At 37.8% G+C, this 22722-nt stretch overlaps 1 protein-coding gene across 1 annotated transcript in view; it reads right to left on the minus strand.

Annotated features, from left to right (window-relative positions):
- The window catches only part of AUH (AU RNA binding methylglutaconyl-CoA hydratase), a 43294-nt gene that overhangs the window by 11612 nt on the left and 8960 nt on the right, over nucleotides 1-22722 (minus strand). The window contains exons 4-6 of the mRNA XM_070742827.1: nucleotides 16565-16651; nucleotides 14277-14369; nucleotides 12541-12597 (exon numbers count right to left, since the gene is read on the minus strand). Coding sequence (XP_070598928.1) covers nucleotides 12541-12597; nucleotides 14277-14369; nucleotides 16565-16651 — 237 coding nt within the window. The remainder of the gene's footprint in view (nucleotides 1-12540; nucleotides 12598-14276; nucleotides 14370-16564; nucleotides 16652-22722) is intronic.

Below are 22722 nucleotides of genomic sequence, written 5' to 3' on the forward strand. Positions count from 1 at the left end.
CACTATTTTTGGCTATGAACAGTATTCCAAGCCTTCTCTTAACACTTTAAACCCCTAAATTACCATTTCCCATTCCCTTAGCAACCATTTAGATTATTATCATGTTTATTTATAAAAGTTTATTTTTTAAAAAAATTATTAAAAGCGGACAAAAGTTTGGCAATGACATATGACATCATCGGGCGGGGAAAAACCATGGTATGGGGGGAAAACCACGAAGTATTTTTTAATTAATATTTTTGAAAAACTGGTATAGACTTTTCGCGAAGTTTGAACCTGCGAAAATCGAGGGAACACTGTACTACCAAAAAATGTAGAGTAAGAGTTTAAGAACTTTAAGAAAATGCATATGTAAGGGACAACATAATACTCATATTATTTTCTTTCTCAAGGCAAGTACATATATCCAACTTTAGTAGGTCATCTCTACTCAGCAACTTTCCAACATAGAAAATATATCAAACATATTTATAAAAATGCATATCTCATCAATAATTTAAGAAAATATATACAGTGAAATTTGGCCCAACAAAGCGAGTTTTTGTTTTCATTAACCAACAGATGAGTGCCCTTTTATTATCTAGATATCAGCTGCCGTCAAACAGATAATCTACATTGGTGATGGATGTTAGGCAATGATAACATGTAAGTAGTACATACTTATTAGGAAACAAGAGAAAATAATATTCCATCTTTAACTGAAGGACTTTCTGTCTGCTAATTCAATCACATTTGTTAGATCCTGAACTTTCCACAGTTATGAAGATGACATGGGCGTAATCATGATGGGTCCATGGAGTGTATGGTTTTGCTGACCTGAATGAAGCAATGACATGCCCTCTTCTAAGGAATCTATCATTGGCCATTATGGTATTCTAGATCAGGGGTATAAAATTCACATTGTCACATGACGTATTGTGACTTTTTCCCCCCTTTGCTAAACAAGGCATGGGCATGGCCAGCGCGACACATCCAGCCTGCAGGCCGTGAGTTTGATACCCTTTGTTGGTATGTCTCGGTGCAACTAGGCTACAAAACCTTTGACATACGCTGAGCAGAGATTAAGGAAGAGTGTGGATGTGTGATACAGCCAGTAACGACACAGACGTAGTATGCTAAACAAGTATTATTTACATATATACATATCTACAAGCACAAAGCAGAAATAATCAACAAACCGCACATAGCAGCACGAAGCAGAAAAATACTCCCCACTCAAGGTAAAAGGCAAAAAGGTGAATGAGCTATCCAGCGTCATCAACAGGAGAGAGTGCTGGCGCCCTCTTATGGCTAACCAGCCAAAGTCCTTAAAGAGATATTACAACTGTAACAAATGCAAACTACAATAGGTAGTTTAACATACATGGCAATCCCAAATATCGGTATGTACCATGTACTAACATCCTTGTACCAGACAATTATTTTCCAGGATCCAAATTCCACTTTATAGTAAAGGTTGTAGAGAAAGTGATTGGACAATTACAGAGGATCTTGGAGGACATGTTTCAGTTGGGTTTCAGACTGGAGTACTCTATGCAGAGAGTGCTAGTCATGCTTGCCAATGACTTTTGGCAAAGCCAAGAGAGTGCAATTATTGATGAATTCATTTGAGGGTCTGCCTAATTTAATTATTTCTACCTGCCCAGTATGTGATAACAGAATGGTAACAGAGTCACCGTATAGAGGAGATGGAGAGCATAAACAATTCATAAATAAAAACAATAACAAACACTACAGGTTCCTTCTACTAAACGTTTTCAGCTTGTGGAACTGAGACAACTTGCCTTTTCTGTTGTGCCTCTAGAACAAAAGCAACATGAGAAAATATTATTTTACTGAAAGAGTAGTAGATCCTTGGAACAAACTTCCAGCAGACGTGGTAGATAAATCCACAGTAACTGAATTTAAACATGTCTGGGATAAACATATATCCATCCTAAGATAAAATACAGAAAATAGTATAAGGGCAGACTAGATGGACCAGGAGGTCTTTTTCTGCCGTCAGACTTCTATGTTTCTATGTTTCTAACCCCTCTCTCCCCGCCTCCCTTATGGAGATACAGAACACACTTCAGGGTTCTAAAAAATATTTCAGAACTGGTTTTGGAATCAGGTTTGTGTGCTTGTGAGTTGGTGTGTTTTTATTTATTTTATTTATTATTTGGATTTGTATGCCGCCCCTCTCCGAAAACTGATTTTATGATTTCATTGTGTTAATCTGGGCAGTTTATGGGGATATATACTTTTATATTTGTGCACTCTCACCCACCACTCATGCATAAACCAATGCCTCTCCCTTCTCTTCCCCTCGCCCCGGCCACCTGTCCACAAAGCTGGAAAAGTTGGGGATCATTATTCTAGTCCCATTTTAGGCACAAAGCTAGCTGAGTGATTTCGGGTTGGTTATTCCCTCTAAATCCTAGGGGGGGAAATGGAATGGCGAATCAATTTTGAAATTCTTGCCAGGAAAACTGTAAAGACCCATTCAGGCAGTCACTAGCCATCAACACTACCTTGATATTAACAAGAAACATAATGTGCTGAAATATGTGATTATAGCAGTGAGAATAAATTTTGCCCCACACTGGAAGAAAATATAATCCCAACAATATTTGATTGGGAACTTGAATTTGGAAAATGCAGCATTGGCAAAATTAACAATTTTAACCAAATGTAAGCAAGAATAATTACAAGAAATCTTGTGACATGGCAAATATAAACATATAGTGTTTATTTATTTATTGGACATACATGCTTGGCCTCTATGTGAATCTAAATGTTTATGAATATTATAAATTAGCAGAAGCACAAAAAGGGGAAAGTCAGAAACCAAATTGCCTTGTTTTTTCTTTTTCTTTTTGTTGTTGTGCCTATTTGGCTTTGTCTATTTCTTTGTTCTTCAATATGAATCAATAGCAAATAATATTACACTGGAGACCTTCATATTAAGCAATCAGCTTAAGACAAAAACATTTACTGTATAAAACTATTTTGATATAATGTGCAATTGCTTTTTATTGTTATGATCAACTTTGGATGTAAAATCTAAATTATCTTAAGCTTATTAATGCTAACATTTTAAATCATAATTAATACTGATATAATATCTTCTTTTCTCATATTTAATGGTCTAGGTCAGTGATGGCAAACCTTTTTTAGTTCCCGTGCCAAAAGGGTGTGTGTATGCCATGTGTTGGGGAAGCCTCTTGAAGCCAGGGGATGCCAAAAAATGGCCCAACAAGAAGTTTGGAAATGAAATTCAGTTGACCCGTTGGCCTGTTTTTGCTCTCTTTAGGCTTCAGGAAAGTCTCTTGAAGCTGGGGATGGCAGAAAAATGGCAACCGGAAGTTTGTTTGGTCCCTTGAGCCCTTTTTCGCCATCCCTGGCTTCAGAAGGCTTCCCTGAAGCCTGGGGAGAATGAAAATAAGCTTTAAATCAGCTGGCCAGCACGCATATGCGCACTGGAGCTGACATAGGGCAACACCACATGTGCCCTCCGATATGGTTCCGCGTGCCACCTGTAGCATGTGCCATAGGTTCGCCATCACGGGTCTAGGTTATCTAAATATTACAGTGCCAATAATATATAGTCAGCATTGCACAAAATATCGTGATATTGAAATAAAATAATCTATTACATATGATTCAAAGGGGGAAAAACTTTCCTGTTTTCTCACCTAATTCCTAAAGTTTCTAATTACTGCATTTCAAAAAATTGTTCTCAGTGTAGCAGCCAATTTAAGTTATAAAATATTTCACATGACTTATCTGTGGGGTTTCTAGCATAAGCAAAATGTTGGTCTTTAACCATATATTCCAGCTGTCTAAGATTAAAATGTCTCTTTTTGCTCTTTTTTATTTATATAAAAACGCCGCAAAGGACTAATGACTTAGTAGGAAAAAGAAACCATTTTCATGTTTTTATGTTCCAAGAAAAGAAGAAAAATCTATAACAGAAATTTTCAGATAGCATCTGAAAAGGGTTGATTTATAGTTGGGATTTTTTTAAATTTCATAATGAGAGTCGCTGAAACATGGCCTGCAATTGGAATGAATCCTATTAAGTAGTGCATAAAAATGATTCATTCACAGCAGAATAATTTTTTAAATCTAGTTAAAAATGTTTTCATGTACACTTACTTTTTAGATTTCAAACACACCAATCACTTTAAATTTCGGTGTGTATGTTTGGAATACTTTCAAACTGTAGGAATAGATAAGAGAATATTTTGGGGGATTTCTATGTAGTTGAGAATCTTGAATAAAATTAAAATCACTGAGTTGACAGAATGAAATAAAGTTTAGGAAAGCAGCTTTATAATATTTCAATGTTATTCTTGAGGCCATAAAAGTCAACCAGAGGAATAGTGTTATTAATTAATCTTTTCTAATAAGAACATAAAAGTATAATTCAGTGTCACAAAGCTTGTATTGTACATTAGTATCAGAATTGCTATTAAGCATAATAATATAGGTTTGTTACAATCTAACTTCTAGGTCTGTTCACCTCTTAGAATGTTTCCTGCAACATAGTATCTGGCTGTAAAATTTTGTAACCCACCCACTCTTTTTTAATCTGAGTCCAAATAGATTCTAGCTGATTGCTTTAGACCAGTGATGGAGAACCTTTTTTTCCTTGGGTGCCAAAAGAGTGTGTGAGCACACTATCGCACATGCATGAGTGCCCACACCCATAATTCAATGCCTGCTTTCCACGACCCTCGGAGGCCCTCTGGAGGCCGGAAATGGCCTGTTTCCCAGCTTCTGGTGGGTCTAGTAGGCTTGTGTTTCGCCCTCCCCATGCTCCAAAGGTTTCCCTGGAATTTCCTCCCCCATACCCTTGGAGGCTCTCTGGAAGCCAAAAACACCCTCCCAGAGCCTCTGTGTGAGCCAGAAATCAGCTGGCCAGCACACACATGCACATTGGATCTGAGCTAGGGCAACAGCTCGTCTGCTAGCAGATATGGCTCCATGTGCCACCTGTGGCACCCGTGCCATAGGTTCGCCATCACTGCTTTAGACCCATGCCTTCATGTAGGCAAAATATTTCTCAAAACCAATTTCCCAACATGGCAGATATTTTGTTCTGTAGAAACTTAAAAAGTAATAGATACATAAAGAGGAAGGATTTAAATAATGATTGCAGATCTAAACTAAAAGAAAATGTAAAGAAAAAACAAGTCTCATTCTACTAATATTAAAAATGGGCCAAAAAGCTCTTTATTATAAATCTATGGTAGGCTCTGGCTTAAAGCACCTCACCTCTATGGCCCTGGAAATAAAAATGTAGAAAAGGACAAGAGCAACAACTGTTGAAGTAAAGGGGGGGGGGGATTTGTTACAAAGCATATAAATGCAAAAGGTGTAAGAGCTCCATATCAGAGTTTCACAGAATGTGCACATTTTAAAATATTATCTCCCAGAAGAAAGACAGTAATTGCTGGATTTTAAAATAATTAAGTTTCTTGTTTCCTGTCAACAGACAGGACAGACATGCCAAATCATTTTCCTCTTTAAATTTAGCATTTGCTAAGGAAGAGCTTATATAATTTTTACTTCCTACTTATTTTATTTCCACAGCTAGAATCAGTTAGCAACAAGAAGATTTCCTAAATACGTTCTTTTGTGTAAAATTAACAAAGAGGTCAACTGATCTGCATATCCAAAAGCAAATTATTTTTTAAAAAATTATTTTAAATAAATTATCTATGTATTTTAAGTTGGCAGATAGATACTGTATGTAATGAATTTATCATGAAATCCTTCCTTTTCTTCTACAGTCATGATTTTGATTTCATGTGAAATAAAAATAATTAAGTTTAATACTTTCAAATCTATATAAAATTTAAGAGCTTGAGCTTTCATAGTTTTAAGATTTCCATATAGATCCCAGATATACCAGTATCTGGACTTAAAAATCTACTTTTCATCCATTTATAGAATAAATAAGGTTTCACCATTAATTCCAACCTATTGCTACTCATATAAATAGGAATACACATCTCACATTCATATGTTTTCTAGCCCAACAAAATTTGAGGTGGCTCTCAGGGATTTCAAATGAATTTATATGTTTTCTCCCTATTATCTGAAGTACAGTTTGGGGTGGGTGGATGACCTTTTCATTTTACAAGAATTATTGTTAAATATAATGTCCCAGTTGTTAAAGCAAACTGTGAAAGTTTGTATATCCATCACTTGGTATTTATAGCAGCAGTTTTTATTCACATAGTTGGAGGGAAGTTAAAAAGGGGGAACTGTTTAGGCTTAAAAATCAAAGTCATACCATTTCCTTGTAGAATTTTCTATTTTTCTATTTTTAGGACAATATTGTAAGACATTAAAACCTTCAGCAGTCATCGTCCAATTTACCATAGAAGAAATTAAGCATGTGCCAAACATTTTGTGGTTTAATAGTCTAAATTTTGGAACCAACAAGTATTCTGGAAGTGTACTGGCTCCCAAGCCAACCATACAATGGACCATCCTGATGCTATTTCAAGCAGACTATTTCAAATTCAGATCATTTCCAGAATATCTAGAATTGTTAAAGTGATCAATTTCAGAATCAGAATATTCTGTGAAAGCTTTCTTGCTAAAAAATAATAAAGTTTGCATCATTCAAACAAAATGTAAAATGTATGCATTGATTTTCTCTAATTCTGAACAATCCTCCACACTCTTTCTCCAAAGTAAACAGGTAGCATTTATGCAATGACATCATTGTGCATGTGTTGTCATAGTGGTTTGCGGAGAACACTTATAAAGTTATAAAGTAATACTTATACTACTAATATTTTGTAGTACTATGTTATTGTTCAGAATAAAAGGTTAAGGAAGATTATCACCTCAGTTTATGATTGCAACAACTTATGGTCAAAATTCCAGGTTCCATTGTGGTCATAAGTCAAGGACTACCAAAGGCCACAATACAGTGTTCCCTCGCTTTTCACGGGGGATGCGTTCCAAGACCGCCCGCGAAAGTCAAATTTCCGCGAAGTAGAGATGCGGAAGTAAATACACTATTTTTGGCTATGAACAGTATCACAAGCTTTCCCTTAACCCTTTAAACCCCTAAATTGCAATTTTCCATTCCCTTAGCAGCCATTCAGATTATTACTCACCATGTTTATTTATTAAAGTTTATTTAAAAAAATATTTATTAAAGGCAAACGAAAGTTTGGTGATGACATATGACGTCATTGGGTGGAAAAAACCGTGGTATGGGGAAAAAACCCGCAAAGTATTTTTTAATTAATATTTTTGAAAAACCGTGGTATAGACTTTTCGCGAAGTTCGAACCCGTGAAAATCGAGGGAACACTGTACTATATTTTATGTCTTAAATATAAACTAAAGTAACATTAGCAACACATCCAACCTGATGCATTGTGGCCTACAGAAAAAACAGCATAGCAAAGTAGATAATCTTTCCCTCTTATACTGTATGAGTTGTCAAGAAGTAAACTGGATAATTATCACCTCTAAAAATCTGTTCTTCCAAATACATGCTTCATGTTCTATAATGACTAAAGAAAATGTTTTAAATGCACGATTATGCTAACTCAGCTGTAACTGAAGGCATGTTGGGTACTGATTTATGATGTGCTTTGAAGACTTTCATTCAATATCTGCATTTTTAGTGGTAGCAATACATGTATTAGAAGTTTCTAAATCAAGAATCCATGAATATTGCTTAGGTTTACTAAACATCATCTTTTGGTGTTTATCACCCACTTCCTCCCCTTCTCTAAAAACCTACTGATGTGCACTGGAGTTTGGGGTAGGGGTTTCCATCAATTTTGCAAGGCTATATAAAAAAGAATAATATAAACAAATACTGTTTCTCATATTTATCAAATTCCAAATTGGCTAATATCCTAAATTATGATTAAGGAGCTGACAAATAGTCACCTGCCATTATATTACCTATTCCAAGTACAACTTGAAAATAACTAGACAAATATGCTGTATAATGCAAAGCTTTTTAAAAAAAAGATAATGCGAAATTATCTGGTTTTTTGTATGCAACAAAATTTCATTTTAATGTATGCTGATTAGTGTACATTCAAAGTGACCATAAAGTTATTCTAAGTCTAAATCATTTGAGGAACTACTGCTACAGGTGGTGCTAGATTTATTAAATCAGTTACAATGAAATTCATCTGAATCAAATTCTATTTTGAGGATAGCAAGCATGAAACACATGCAAACCACACTATTTTTCTTAATTTAGAGACACAGAACTAATTCACCTCTTTCTATTAGCACTTGAAATACATTATTTAATTATTTAGAAATAAGATTGGTGGTTCAAACACTTGCTTTCTATACTATAATATTATTACCATTTTCCTTGAGAGTATTTATTTTTGTAAGCATAAAACAAACATTTTCAAATAATATAAAAAGCAAATAAAGTTTTCATACAAATTATTAATAATGAGAAATAATTCGATTACAACATCAAGACTTCAGATTAATAATGAGCTCAAATAGTCAGAGCCAGATTTATGATAATTATTCAAGTGTTTGCGCATAAAAATGCAATGACTCTTTATATCATTCAAGAAATGTGTCGATACTTTTAAGTTCACAGGTCCAAAAAAGATACAGTGCTAAATCACCACATCGTATATTTTGTAATAGAAACATAGAAACATAGAAGACTGATGGCAGAAAAAGACCTCATGGTCATCTAGTCTGCCCTTATACTATTTCCTGTATTTTATCTTACAATGGATACATGTTTAAATTCAGTTACTATGGATTTACCAACCACGTCTGCTGGAACTTTGTTCCAAGGATCTACTACTCTTTCAGTAAAATAATATTTTCTCATGTTGCTTTTGATCTTTCCCCCAACTAACTTCAGTTTGTGTCCCCTTGTTCTTGTGTTCACTTTCCTATTAAAAACCCTTCCCTCCTGAACCTTATTTAACCCTTTAATATATTTAAATGTTTTGATCATGTCCCCCCTTTTCCTTCTGTCCTCCAGACTATACAGATTGAGTTCATTGAGTCTTTCCTGATACGTTTTATGCTTAAGACCTTCTACCATTCTTGTAGCCCGTCTTTGGACCCGTTCAATTTTGTCAATATCTTTTTATAGGTGAGGTCTCCAGAACTGAACACAGTATTCCAAATGTGGTCTCACCAGCGCTCTATATAAGGGGATCACAATCTCCCTCTTCCTGCTTGTTATACCTCTAGCTATGCAGCCAAGCATCCTACTTGCTTTCCCTACCGCCCGACCACACTGCTCACCCATTTTGAGACTGTCAGAAATCACTACCCTTAAATCCTTCTCTTCTGAAGGTTTTGCTAACACAGAACTGGCAATGCAATACTCAGATTGAGGATTCCTTTTCCCCAAGTGCATTATTTTACATTTGGAAACATTAAACTGCAGTGGCCAGTATGCACCTTCAGGAATTGTTACCGTGTAGTAATAAAGGAGCTTGTACAATTCACTATCATTGTTGGGGATGTATAATTCCTGGCAGTGATGGCTGTTTCTGCCTCGGGTGCCAAAAGTGTGCGTGCGCGCGATAGTGCATATGCCTACACCTATAATGCAATGTCCCCCATGTGCCACGCCCCGGTATGTGCCCACCCATGCTTCCCTGTCCCCATGCATGTGTGCATGACTCCCCTTATGCCCATTTTGGGTCTAGCAGGCCTCCTTGAATTCTCCAGAGGCCAGAAATGACCCATTTCCGGAGTTCAGGCAGGCCTGTTTTTTGCCCTCTCCAAGCTCCAGAGGCTTTCCTGGAACTTGGGGAGGGCAAAAACTGTTCAGTTCTAGGCCCATTTTTTACCATCACAGAGCCTCCACACAAGCCCTGTACTTACCTGGCATCTAAAATGAGGTGCATGGAGACTCCTGGGAGGAGAGGGACCAATCACATGTCAGCTGTCTGGCACATGCATATGCGCACTGGAGATGACCTAGGGCAATGGCTCACATGCCCGCAGAGATGTTCCCATGTGCCACCTGTGACCCACATGCCTTAGGTTCACCATCATGGTACTAAACAATAAGATGGCAACCTCTCTCCAACAATGGCCTGCCAGCCGACATTGTTTGGGTCCCGTCGACCAAACAATGTCGGCTGGTGGGATCCAGAGGAAGAGCCTTCTCTGTGGCGGCCCCAGCCCTCTGGAATCAACTCCCTCCAGAGATTCGAACAGCCCCCACCCTCCTCGCCTTCCGTAAAATTCTGAAGACCCACTTTTGTCGCCAGGTGTGGGGATAATTACCACCTTTTCCCCCTTTATTTATTATGTGTTCGGCCTTACTGTATGATAAATCAGGTTGAATGTGTATGATCGCATAGTTAGGGATTTTATTATGTTATTAATGCTTTCTTAAATTGTTTTAATTTTTTATTATTGGATTTGTAATGTATTGTATTACTGTTATGCTGTGAGCCGCCCCGAGTCTTCGCAGAGGGGCGGCATACAAATGTAATACTGTATAATAAATAAAATAAATAAAAATTTTGTAAAAAAATACTGATATACAGTCTTCTCTTTTTGTTTCTTGTACAAACTCTCCTCCTTTTGTTAGCTTAGGTACAGATTAGCATTACAGGTAGTTCTCAACTTACAATATTCATTTAGTGAGTGTTCAAAATTACAATGGTGATGAAAAAAGGAACTTACGACTACTTTTCAAACTTACAACATTGTAACATCTCTATAGTCACTTAACAAATATTTCACTTAACAACATACACTTTGGGCTCAATTATGGTCATAGGTCGAGAACTACCTGGATAGTTATACAAGCCAGTTATTTTTACATTATTCACATTCATCAAGCTTTGAAATATTCAAAATTTGACAAATGATAAATGTATATAATAAATATGGAAAGAAAATGTTTAGCTACCTATCATAAAGAAAAGTGACGCATGGTTGATAAAGCAGTCAGAATCTTTTTCTCTTTATGCCCCCATTTCAGACCTTAGTCAATGAAGTAGGAAATAATTCATATTTTTAATTTTTTCATGAAGTCAAGATAAAACAATGCAGAATAAGTTTGTTTCTCCTTCTTCTAACTCCTACATTCTAAAGGAGCTAGGATCTTCAATCTTCAAAATATGTGGCCAGTGCAACAATATCTACAGGTAGTCCACAACTGACAACCATTTCTTTATAGACTAAGTTAGAACAGCACTGAAAAAAGGGTCTTATGACCATAGCAGCACGCTTATGATCACATGATCAAAATTCAGGCACTTGGCAACTGGCATGAGTTTCTAACTGTTGCAGCATTCTGGAGTCATGTAATCAGCTTCTGCAATGTTTCCAGCTGGCTTCTGATAAGTCACTGAGGGAAGCTGGATTTGCTTAAGGATTGTGTGTTTCATTTAATTGCAATGATTCAATTAGCAACTGTGTTGAAAGAGCTCATAAAATCAGGCTCACTTAGAAGTTGCTTTACTTAGCAATGAAAATTCTGGTCCTGATTGTGGGTTTTAAATCAATCACTACCTGTATATTGAAAGGAAGAAAATTTAAAAAATACAACTTCTCCTTTCCCTTTGAGTAGATTGGGGATTTTTGCTGCCCAGAAGAAACTAAGCAGCAGGCTAAGTACAAGGGAGTCCATTTCTATGTTATTCCCTAATGCTTAAAATTTTCACAAGTAAAAATGGGCAGCATGCATATCCTTGCTGATTGCTTGTACAATGGTATTTATTATTTTATTTTATTTATTTTATTTATTTTATTTATTTTATTTATTTTATTTATTTTATTTATTTTATTTATTTTATTTATTTTATTTATTTTATTTATTTTATTTATTTTATTTATTTTATTTATTTTATTTATTTTATTTATTTTATTTATTTTATTTATTTTATTTATTTTATTTATTTTATTTTATTTTATTTTATTTTTATTTTTTTTTATTTTTATTTTATTGGATTTGTATGCTGCCCCTCTCCGTAGACTGGGGCGGCTAACAACAGTAATAAAAAACAGCATGTAAATCCAATACTAAAACAGCTAAAAACCCTTATTGTAAAACAATGGTATTTAGAAGGCAAAATGCCCTATAATCTAAGAGTAGATAAATATCCTCAGCAGTCCAACCTGACTTCATTTCCATTCTCCATGGCTACTCACTTTAGATAAATTGGTAAGACATTCCCAACATTATGACAGTTGTCAACCAATAGAGATGGGAAAACTGTATTGAAAGTCAATTCGGTGAAGTCATTAATATATTGGCCTAGAAACCAGGAGACTGTGCTTTCTAGACTTCCTTTGAAAATAAAAACCAATCGGGTGACTTTGGGCCAGTCACTCTGGTTCATCCCAATCAATCTCACAAGGTTGTTGCTGGGGTTAAAATAGGAAGCAGGACTAAATTAACTACATTTACCACCAGGAATTATATACACAAAACTCTGAATGAAAATGTTGTTGTTCAAACCTGGCCAACATCTGGGCAACACACAAGAGATGGAACATAACAATAACATTAATGAAGGACTGTTACATAAGTTATGAGAAATATCCATACCTGCACCAGGAATGATTGCTAATTTTGTTTCAACTAGACCCATTTTTGCAGAAGAAGCTAAAAAAAAGATGAAAGAAACTTAATTTTTGAAAAACCTGCAAATTGCTTTAATAAAATAACAGGAACTTAGTAAAATAAACTGTAGCTTTATTGTAAGTTTCAGATAAAAGTGAAAACACTAAAAAGGGCTGAATGTCAATGGCTATGTTTCAATTCAGCACTAAGCCATGGCTTACTAAGTAACCAAAAACAAATCCCACTGTGCCTTAGGTTGTATGGGGAATTTTCTCTCTCTCTCAATAGGCTCTGTAGCAGTAGTGGCTTCCTACAGGTACGGTCCAGAGCACTGCATCAGTAGGAACCCAGTGATGATGCAATTTTCGGCTATTTTTTCCCCTGGCGTCTCCATGTCGGAAGAAACCCTCCCACACGTCCTCATCTTAATGCCGACCTTTGTTTTGGCTTGTAATGTGGTCCTGAGCATGTGGGGAAGTCAAATCGAAATCGCACAGTGGGATGTGCGATGCACAGATGCGCACTGGTAGAAAAATTCAACTGGAACCCGCCCCTGCTATGTAGCCTTTTGTTTTTCAGAAAGGGCATTGTGGGATGTAGGAAATCAACTCTTTTTTAGTGCCTACCTACGTGCAAAGATCCATTTCTGCTTTCCATAAAAAGTCAGTATGTGTCATGATTTTCTAATATTTTCATACCTGGAAAAATTATTTGTATAGCAATTGTTCTGTGTACAACATATGCCCATCTTCATTATGTATTTCTGTATTTTTCAATACACCGACCTCCAGCTGAACTAGGCAAATTGTAAAATAATAAACTGGACAGTCCAATAATTAAATATTTTAATTGGGATATGTTGCTGTTGCTTTTAGTTATTGTTTGTATTTTTATTTTTTAATTGCTGTAAACCACCTGAGTTGCTTACGCAAAGAAAAAAAAGCAAGATATAAATTTATTAATATATTTTAAAAACTGCTTCTAAAGGGAGCAATTCAGATATAGGAAATTTTAATTCATCCTCTTGTTCCTGAGAACTTCCTCATTTAGAGCAAGGCTACAGAACAATATCCATCATGCAATTATGTTCCCTAGATTTGGTTTTATGACTAAAATCTATGAATAGGCAACGGTTAATTATCTTTTTCCATTATTGGTTTTATTAATGGTGTAATTTTCTGTATCTGAATGGGACAAGTAAGAGGTGAGGGATCCATTCTAGTTTCAGCAACCACTCCCATCCAACAGTCTAAGCTAGATAATGTTTCCAGGACAGGTGACATGCTAAAAATCTACACCTACTCTTGTAAAGTGGAAAAAATTGTCTTAATGTGAACACTTCATTAACTTGTTTCTTTTTTAAATACTCTTTTGTACCCTGTTTTCCCATAAATAAGACATCCCCTGATAATAAGCCCAATTGGGCTTTTGAGTGCATGGAAAAGGCCAAGCGCTTATTTCAGGGTTTAAAAAAAATCTTAGACGGGTCTTGTTTTCAGGGAAACACGGTACTTATTAGCAACAATCCTTTACATTATATTTACGTTGGATGCAAAAATTAAAAGATACATGCTAACAGTAATGTAAGTACTACAATAATTATCACAGTTGAGATGTTCAAAATTGCATTAAAATAGCATTCAGAAATAATTTTCCCTACACGTGAATTAAACAAGGTTTAGAAAAATGCTTTAATTTTTAAAAAGAGGACTAAAACTTACCTGCCACTCTTATATCACAGGCTAGAGCCAATTCCAGGCCACCACCTAAGGCAATGCCATCTATTGCAGCTATAGTGGGTACTGGAAGATTAGCTAAAAGGCCAAGGTAACAAAAACAATTTCAGCCAGTTGTCAATATTTCAAACATAAAATTAATCTCTAATCACCCCCCCCCCCTCTGACTTGTAGCATTTGAGTATGGTGTGATTGCGTAGTGTTGATTGTTTTTAGTAATAATGGGTTTTAACTTGTTCTTTTTAATATTAGATTTGTATTATATTGTATTGTTATTGTTGCTGTGAGCCACCCCGAGTTTTCGGAGAGGGGCGGCATACAAATCTAATAAATTATTATTATTATTATTATTATTATTATTATTATTATTATTTACAAAACTTCTAATATCTATTTATTTATTAATTTATGTGCCACCCATCTTGTCTAAGGGTAATTCTATGGATACTAGCATTTTTTTTTGTTTCTTTCCAATATTAAATACAAACTAAATTCTGACTACAGAGATATTAACAGGAATTTTTTAAAAACAGGATACCAGAATTAATTGCAATAAGGAGTAGTTATGACAAAACAGCAATTTCTCATCTGTAAATATGCAAATAAAAATAGATATGTTATCTATCCATGAAACCAACAAATATGGAAGTTATTGACTTTATTACTTTAATATACTGTATATGCCAGAGGTCTTCAAACTTGGCAACTTTAAGACTTGTGGACTTCAACTCCCAAAATTCTCTAGCAAGCATAGCTGGATGGAGAATTCTGGGAGTTGAAGTCCACAAGTCTTAAAGTTGCCACATTTTGGGACCCCTGGTATATGCCCTTCCATTTCCAAGCAGCCAAGGTCCTCCTGGCTATAGACTCATTTTTTTTGTTCAAGTAGGAGCTATATGATGAGGAGGATCAGATGAAAATTATGTTATTTAATAGAGATCTGGAAAACACATAAGCAGGGCATGAAAATAACAAGCCTATTCATTGTTTGTCACCAGCTTTCACATACCTGTACTACCAGTGAGTATGTAAGTTTTACTTAGTTACTTGTTTCAATACAAGTTAACTGACTCAACACTAACAGAAAGTTAACATTGAAAGACAATAAATTCTTTAAAATGTGCCATTCCAATCTTAAGTAACAACAAATACTGTATATATTAAAGCATGTCTACAATATTAATGGATTCTTAACCTCATTATCAAAAAAAATTATGAATATTTGGAAACACTCCTTCTGTAATGCTGATTAATTAAATTTCCCTCTTTACAAAAGAATATTTAGCAACTGACATGTTCATTGATACATCCATGAACAGAGGTGGCTGATAGATTGCTGGCAGACTTCATCCTCCCCTGCTCTCTATCCATTCATCTTTTTGCTTATTCATATTGATGTAATATTCTCATTGTTTCCATTGTCATTGTTTATTTTACAGTTCTATTATTTTACTTCTGCTCTTTTTACATTATCTTTATTTTCATTCCTTTTTATTATTGTAGGCCACCTAGAGTAGCTCCATGGTGAGATAAATTTAACACATAAAATAATAAACAGAACTGACAGCTTGAAACACAATTATAAAATAATTTTAAGCTCTTTGAATTATTTGAATTATTGAATTATTTACAAATGTAATGTTTTGATACTGCTGAAAAAAGAAATGCCTTGGCTCTACTCCTTCTTTCTTTCTCAGTCCAATTGTTTAGAACACATTTGTTTTTAACATTATATCAGTTAAAGTTTTCAATTAAAGTTTTCTAGGAAACATTTTGATTTTTTTTCCTGTTTTGATCCTATTCAAACTGTTTGAGTTTAACTTATTTGTGAAGGATATTCACTGAAATAAATTATGTGTATACATTTACAGGGTTTATTTACATTCAATTCAGTAATACTGTATCTAACAGAGAAAAGTATAAAAAATAATAATATTCTTTAGTGACAATTATATTACACATCCAGGGTGGGCTACTGCCCGGATGGGGGAGGAACGCAGTGGGGTGGCAAAAATGGAGCTCCACCCCAGACCACCCAATTTGCACTGAAAGATGTTGAAAGAAAATGCATAAGCCATGACCACAGCGTGGTAGTAAAATTTTTGGTAGCCCTTCACTATATACATCTCTTTGTCATGTTAATGGATTAGTCTTAATTTATTATACTTATAAAAAATTTAAACAGGATATTAATTATCAGTGGGAACTTTATTTACTACTACTATTCATGACTCATTGGCTATCAGTAATATTTCAATGAAAGTTGTACTTACCCATTTCATTAATAGTGGATCTTGCTTTTGAGACAAAAGAGCTTACTTCACTAGCATGCATTTTAGCTCTTTCTTTAAGATCAGCACCTGCAAATGACATTTTATGGTCATATTTATATATCATCAAAGTTTATGTTCATTTTCCCCAACCTGAACATCTTTCTAAAGTATGGTCATCAGCATTTTCATGAATGGAAATGCTGGCTGAGAGTTAGGCAATATAAGTGAAGTAAACCAAAATGGCATAATCCATTCATACTTTAAAAAAAAAAAAGTAACATGGAAATGTAAATCTATTTCTTGACAAGATCTGGAAACTCTATCACTTCTCTTTACAAACATTTGGATATAAAATAAAATTGCTTATACAATTTACAAAGTACTTAAAACATACTCCACTGCATGTTTTATATGCATATTTCATAGAAAACATGGAGGTATACCAGTCCTCATTTCATAAAGGGTAAAAACAAAAAACAAAAAAGAGGAGAAAGTTACCGGTAATAAAACAAACCAAGCTAATTTCCAGATGACTGCAACACTTTGGGTAAAAGGGGATTTGGTGTTTTTTTTTATGATAACTCTGAAAGCTATCTCCAGTTCTTGGTGTTATAAGCATGTCCATAGCTTTTTGATTGCTATGACGAAATGAACAATTTTACGAACAAAATAAGGAAAATAAAAATAAGGAACAGGTCTTAAGCAATCCAGTAAATCATTTCTAAAAGTCATACCAACACCAGAAAATAATTGTTACAAGTTTCATGCTTAAGTCTCTTCTGAAGCAAAGTACTCAATTAGAGCAGTGTTTCCCAACCTTGGCAACTTGAAGACATTTGGACTTCAACTCCCAGAATTTCCCAGCCAGCAAACGCTGGCTGGGGAATTAATACAAAAGGGGTGCTTTGTTTCTTTTGAATTTTTGTGATAAAGAACATTGTTTTTGAACTTTCAAGTGTGTGTGTATCTGAAATTTGTACCCTTGAATCTTTGGGAGACTCATACCATAGAGCCCAGCAGAACAGTGTGTGTGTGTATGTATGCATGTGCCCACACCCATTCAATATGCCCCACAATATGGCTCAGTGTGCCATCTTGTCACGTTCACCATCATGGGAATAGAGCAAAATCTCTTAAGTGCATGTGGCTACACCCATTCCCTCCTCTCCACATGTGTGCAGCCCCTGTGCTGCCCCTGCGCATGTGCACAATCCTCCCATCCCCACACATGTGCACAAGCCTTACTGAAGCTTGGGATGATGAAAAAATGGGCAAACCAGAAGTTTGGAAAACGGACTTCCGCTTAATCAGTCCTTAAGTACTTAGCTAGCAGCTTTGAAGGAACGTCAGAGCCCTCCTTCTTCCACGAAGTGAAAAACACACACTTTGCTCTGCTTTGGTTTCAAAGTCATGAAAAATCAACAAAGTCCGGAAACAGCAAGGCATGGTCCTGAAGAACAACGATCAAATAATCTTCCACAACGGCCAAACCAGCACGCTGCTATTTATATCAGCAGCTCTTTACTGGAGCCCCACCCAAACACAGTTGGCCTCTCTTATCTCCTGTAATACTTTCTCAATTGGTCTCTTCGATGCATAATTCTGCGCATGCGTGGGTCTAACACTTCCTCATCCGAATCGACCGAAGATAATGGAGATTGGCTTCCTGAGCTGTGTGCCAAGTCCCCCTCTTCTAAGTCAAGGATCGACAAACCCAGGCGCCTGGTCGCCAGTGGCGCCTAGAAAATGTTGTCTGGCGCCTAGAAAATGTTGCCTGCTGTACTGTATGTATACAGCAGTGTTTTTCACGAGGTGGCTCCTGCAAGTGGGAGCTCCAGGGCTGAGGCTTCAGCCCTGGAGCTCCCACTTGCAGAAGCCGCCCCCCGGCTATTGCCCGCCGCCGCTGCTACCCGCGCACCCCAAAATACCCCCCCTGCGTGCCCTTTTCCATGGGCGCGCAGTCCCCATTCCCCTGCCTGCCTGGGGGGGGGGGCGGGGAGGCGCCGGCAGTAGAAGGCGCTGCCCCCGCCCGCCCGATCCGCTCCCTCTCCTCCTCTTCCGCTGAAAGAAACGCGCGGAAGCTGCCTGCTTGAGCCTCGCGTTGCTCCACCCCGCTTCATCCTGCTTGTCATCCTCCGTTGCCAGGAAAGCCGGGTTTGTTTTCCGTGAAAGCAGCGCGCCTTTTAACACGCTGCTTTCCTGCACCAGCGATGTTTGGCTGCCGGGGGGGCGGGGAGGAGAAAATCCTCCCCCCCCCAGGAGCAGCAAAAGCCTAAGCGGTGGGGTGCGCCGTTTGCCTTCCGGCTCAGTCACAGAGGCTTTTGCTGCTTGTGGAGGGAGGGGGGGTTGGCGGTGCCGATGCCAAATGCTTTCCCTCCGCGGTGGGGGGTGCAGGGCAGGCGCAGTCAGCCCCAGGAGACAAAGATGGAATGAGAGAAAGGAAAGAGAGAGAAAGGGAGGGAGAGAAAGAAAAAGTGAGAGATAGAAAGGATAGAGAGAAAGGGAATGAGAGAAAGGAAAGAGAGAGAAAGAGAGGGGGAGAAGGAAAGAGTGAGAGATAGAAAGGATAGAGAGAAAGAGGGAATGGAAAGAGAGAGAAAGGGAGGGAGAGAAGGAAAGAGTGAGAGATAGAAAGGATAGAGAGAAAGAGGGAATGAGAGAAAGGAAAGAGAGAGAGAGAGAGAAAATAAGAGAGAGAGAGCAACAGAGAGAGAAAGAACAAGAGAGAGAAAGCATGAGAGAGAGAAAGAACAAGAGAGAGAGAGAAAATAAGAGAACAAGAGAGAGAAAAAGATAGCAAGAGAGAGAGAAAGCAAGACAGATAGGGAGAGGAAAGGAGAGTGAGAGAAATGAGAACAAAAAGGGGAGAAAAAAGGAGAAATGAGAAAATGATTGAGGCAGAGAATGAGAGGAGAGTGAAACAAAAGAGAGAGAGAGGTGATTCTTGAAGCATATGGTAAAAAGCACCCAAATAATAAGAAAACCCCCCCAGCCCACACCTGTTTTTGAAAAGGATAAAAGAGAAAAAAAACCCAGCCCTCAACTGGTTTTGGAAATGGTTGGAGTGTGTATACATACACACACATAAGGGGGGGAGAGAGACAGGGATGGAAAAAGAGGAGAAGTGAGAGGGAGAAGGAATGAGGGAAAAAGGGAGGAAGAGAGAGAAATGAGAAACATGAGAGAGAAAAGGGGGAAAGACAGGAGAAGTACCCAGAAATGAGACAGTGGTATAAATTTCAGGAGGGATGATTGATGATTGACTGTATTTATAAGGGGATGTTACATGGGATTGTATATATGAGGGGGTTATTTATGTATGTATGTATGTATGTATGTGTGTATGTATGTATGTATGTATGTATGTATTTATTTATTATTTAATTATTTATTAGATTTGTGTCATTTTGGTTGGTGGTGTGCCCCAGGATTTTGTAAATGTAAAAAATGTGCCGCGGCTCAAAAAAGGTTGAAAATCACTGGTATACAGTATATTTTTCCCGCCTTGTGTTTACGCCCAGAAATGGTACATCTTGGCTTCCGTAGCTCCGCCCATCAACCTCGGAGCGAGCTGCTTTCCCAGCGTCCCCTGCGCTTGCGTGCGTCTCTCCCTCCCCCCCTTGCCTCCATTCCGCCTCCTACTCGAACCCCTTCACTCCCCCCCACCGCACACAGACGCTCCGATCTTGGCCGCTCACCCGCCTTCGGAGAGAAGCGGAAGCCCCTCCCCTCCCGGCGTGAGGTTTTGTTCATTCCTCCTCCGGCCGCGTGCGCGGTGACTTCCGACCAGTAACCCCTCCTCCCCCCTCCCCCCCTCCCCCGCGTCCCCGGCCCGGTCTCCCTTTCCTTCTTCTCTGTTTCGGTTTCTGACTAACGGTCTCCCCTCGGATCCCGACGGGAGTACAGCAGAGCCGGCTCGGCGGAGCCAGGCCTGCGCCGGGGGGGAGGGGGTGAAAGCGATGTCAGGTGGAGACTCGGCAAAAAACCAAGTTTGCTTAAAAAAAATTCTGGCTCCTAAATTTTTTGGCTGGCTCCTAGATTCTGAACAACTTTGTCGACCCCTGTTCTAAGTCACCCCCATCTTCTTCTTCGTTCGAGGAAACTGCACTACCTGACTCTGTTATCAATGAAACAGGCCTATGACATGTTGATGTTTCCCCTGCATCCACCTCCACATTTCTTGGGGCAGGAGCTGGGCCAGAGCAAACCACAACACACACACACATACCCTTTTGGCACGCGAACCGAAAAAGGTTCACCATCACTGCTCTATACAATCAATGTAACAAGACAAGTCTTGTTACTAAGTCTATAACCAGTTATTTAAACTCAGATTTAAAATAACTTTTCTATGTAAAGGTTATATAAAAAGTTTTATAATTGTAGTCCATATGCATGCATATCCATAATATGGCAAAAAAAGTAGCAACAAGAAGCTACTCTGAAAAGCTAAGGAATCAGTTATCAACAAATGAACCAGCAAACATGTGGAAACCCTTAAAAACATCAAAGCAGCAAATGAACCAGCAAACCTCCTTCCCAAGCTGAAGGAAATCAGCAACTGGCAGATAACCTGACCGTGTTCTGCTGAAGGTTTGAAAGGAAACTACAGACACCTATCTCCACAACCTCCACCCCAGACACATCAACAACCGACAAACCTCCTACAATTGACCCCATCCCATTGGGTTCACAACCCCTGGTGATCACAGAAAAGGGAATGCAAGATCTATTTCATAGACAGAAGCCAGGGAAATCACTAGGCCCAGACAAGATAACGCCTTCTTGCTTAAAAGTCGGTGTTGACCAATTGGCCCCCATCTTCACCCAAATCTTCAACAAATCACTAGAAATATGCCATGTTCCTTCTTGCCTCAAATGCTCTACTATCATCCCAGTGCCGAAGAAGCCGTCCAGCAAGGAACTAAATGACTACAGACCAGTTGCTCCAACATCTAGTTATGAAAACCTCTGAAAGGCTAGTGATGTCCCACTTGAAAACAATCATGGATCCACTGTTAGACCCCCTGAATTTTCATACCGAGCAAATAGACCGACAGATGATGCCATTAATATAGCTCTGCACTGCAGCGTACAACATCTTGAATCTCCAAAGACTTATGCAAAGGTCCTCTTCAGGGGTGGATTCCTCTTACCTGCTGTTACCGGTGCGCTGTGCGTGCAGCATGAGGATTCTCGCATGTGTGCACTATGCATGTTTGCTTCCGCGCATGCACAGGAAGCAAAAACAGTGCCAAAATTTCACAAAGGGACACGTGTCTATCCCCTCATGAGATTTTGCTTCTGTGCATGCGCAGAAAGAAAAAAAGACCCAAAATTCAACAAAAAAGATGGCGGCACCCAAACGACCAGCACTGGAGCGGTCATTCACAAATTGCACAATCTGGCAGCCGCTACCGGTGCACAGTTGCCTTCCGCATCAGTAGCAACCCTCCAGTGATCTTCTTGTAGACTTTAGTTCAGCATTCAGTGCCATCATACCGGACATTCTTCTAACTAAACTAAACCAGGTAAGGGTACCTGAACACACTGGTAAGTGGATCACAAGCTTCCTAAGACAGGAAGCAGCAGATTAAGCTAGGCAAAATCACAACAGATACCTGTACAATTAGATTAGATTAGATTAAATTTATTGGATTTATATGCCGCCCCTCTCCGCAGACTCGGGGCGGCTCACAACCAGTGTTCCCTCTAATTTTTTTTCGAGGTGGGCGGAAAAGTATAGTGTCTGAGCGGCAGTCTCTTTGGGACTGGGCGGCATAAAAGTATAAATAAATAAATAAATAAATAAATAAATAAATAAATAAATAAATAAATAAATAAACAAACAAACAAACAAACAAACAAACAAAGTAAGTAAGTAAGTAAGTAAGTAAGTAAGTAAGTAAGTAAGTAAGTAAGTAAGTAAGTAAGTAAGTAAGTAAGTAAGTGTGGGCGTGCGCTATCACACATTAGCGAGTTCTTGCAGCCATAATTCTATATTTTTAATAGTTTATTTTCAAATACACAGTAATCATTCCACACTCCAAACTAACTAAGATTAGCCTCTCACAACAGCCATTGCAAATTATAAATCTTTCCCTCTAGAAATACCAAGATGTATTTGAGAACTTTAGGTTTAGTCTGTCAGTCTCAGA

The sequence above is a fragment of the Erythrolamprus reginae genome, chromosome 2, assembly GCF_031021105.1.
Source record: "Erythrolamprus reginae isolate rEryReg1 chromosome 2, rEryReg1.hap1, whole genome shotgun sequence".
Lineage (NCBI taxonomy): Eukaryota > Metazoa > Chordata > Lepidosauria > Squamata > Dipsadidae > Erythrolamprus > Erythrolamprus reginae.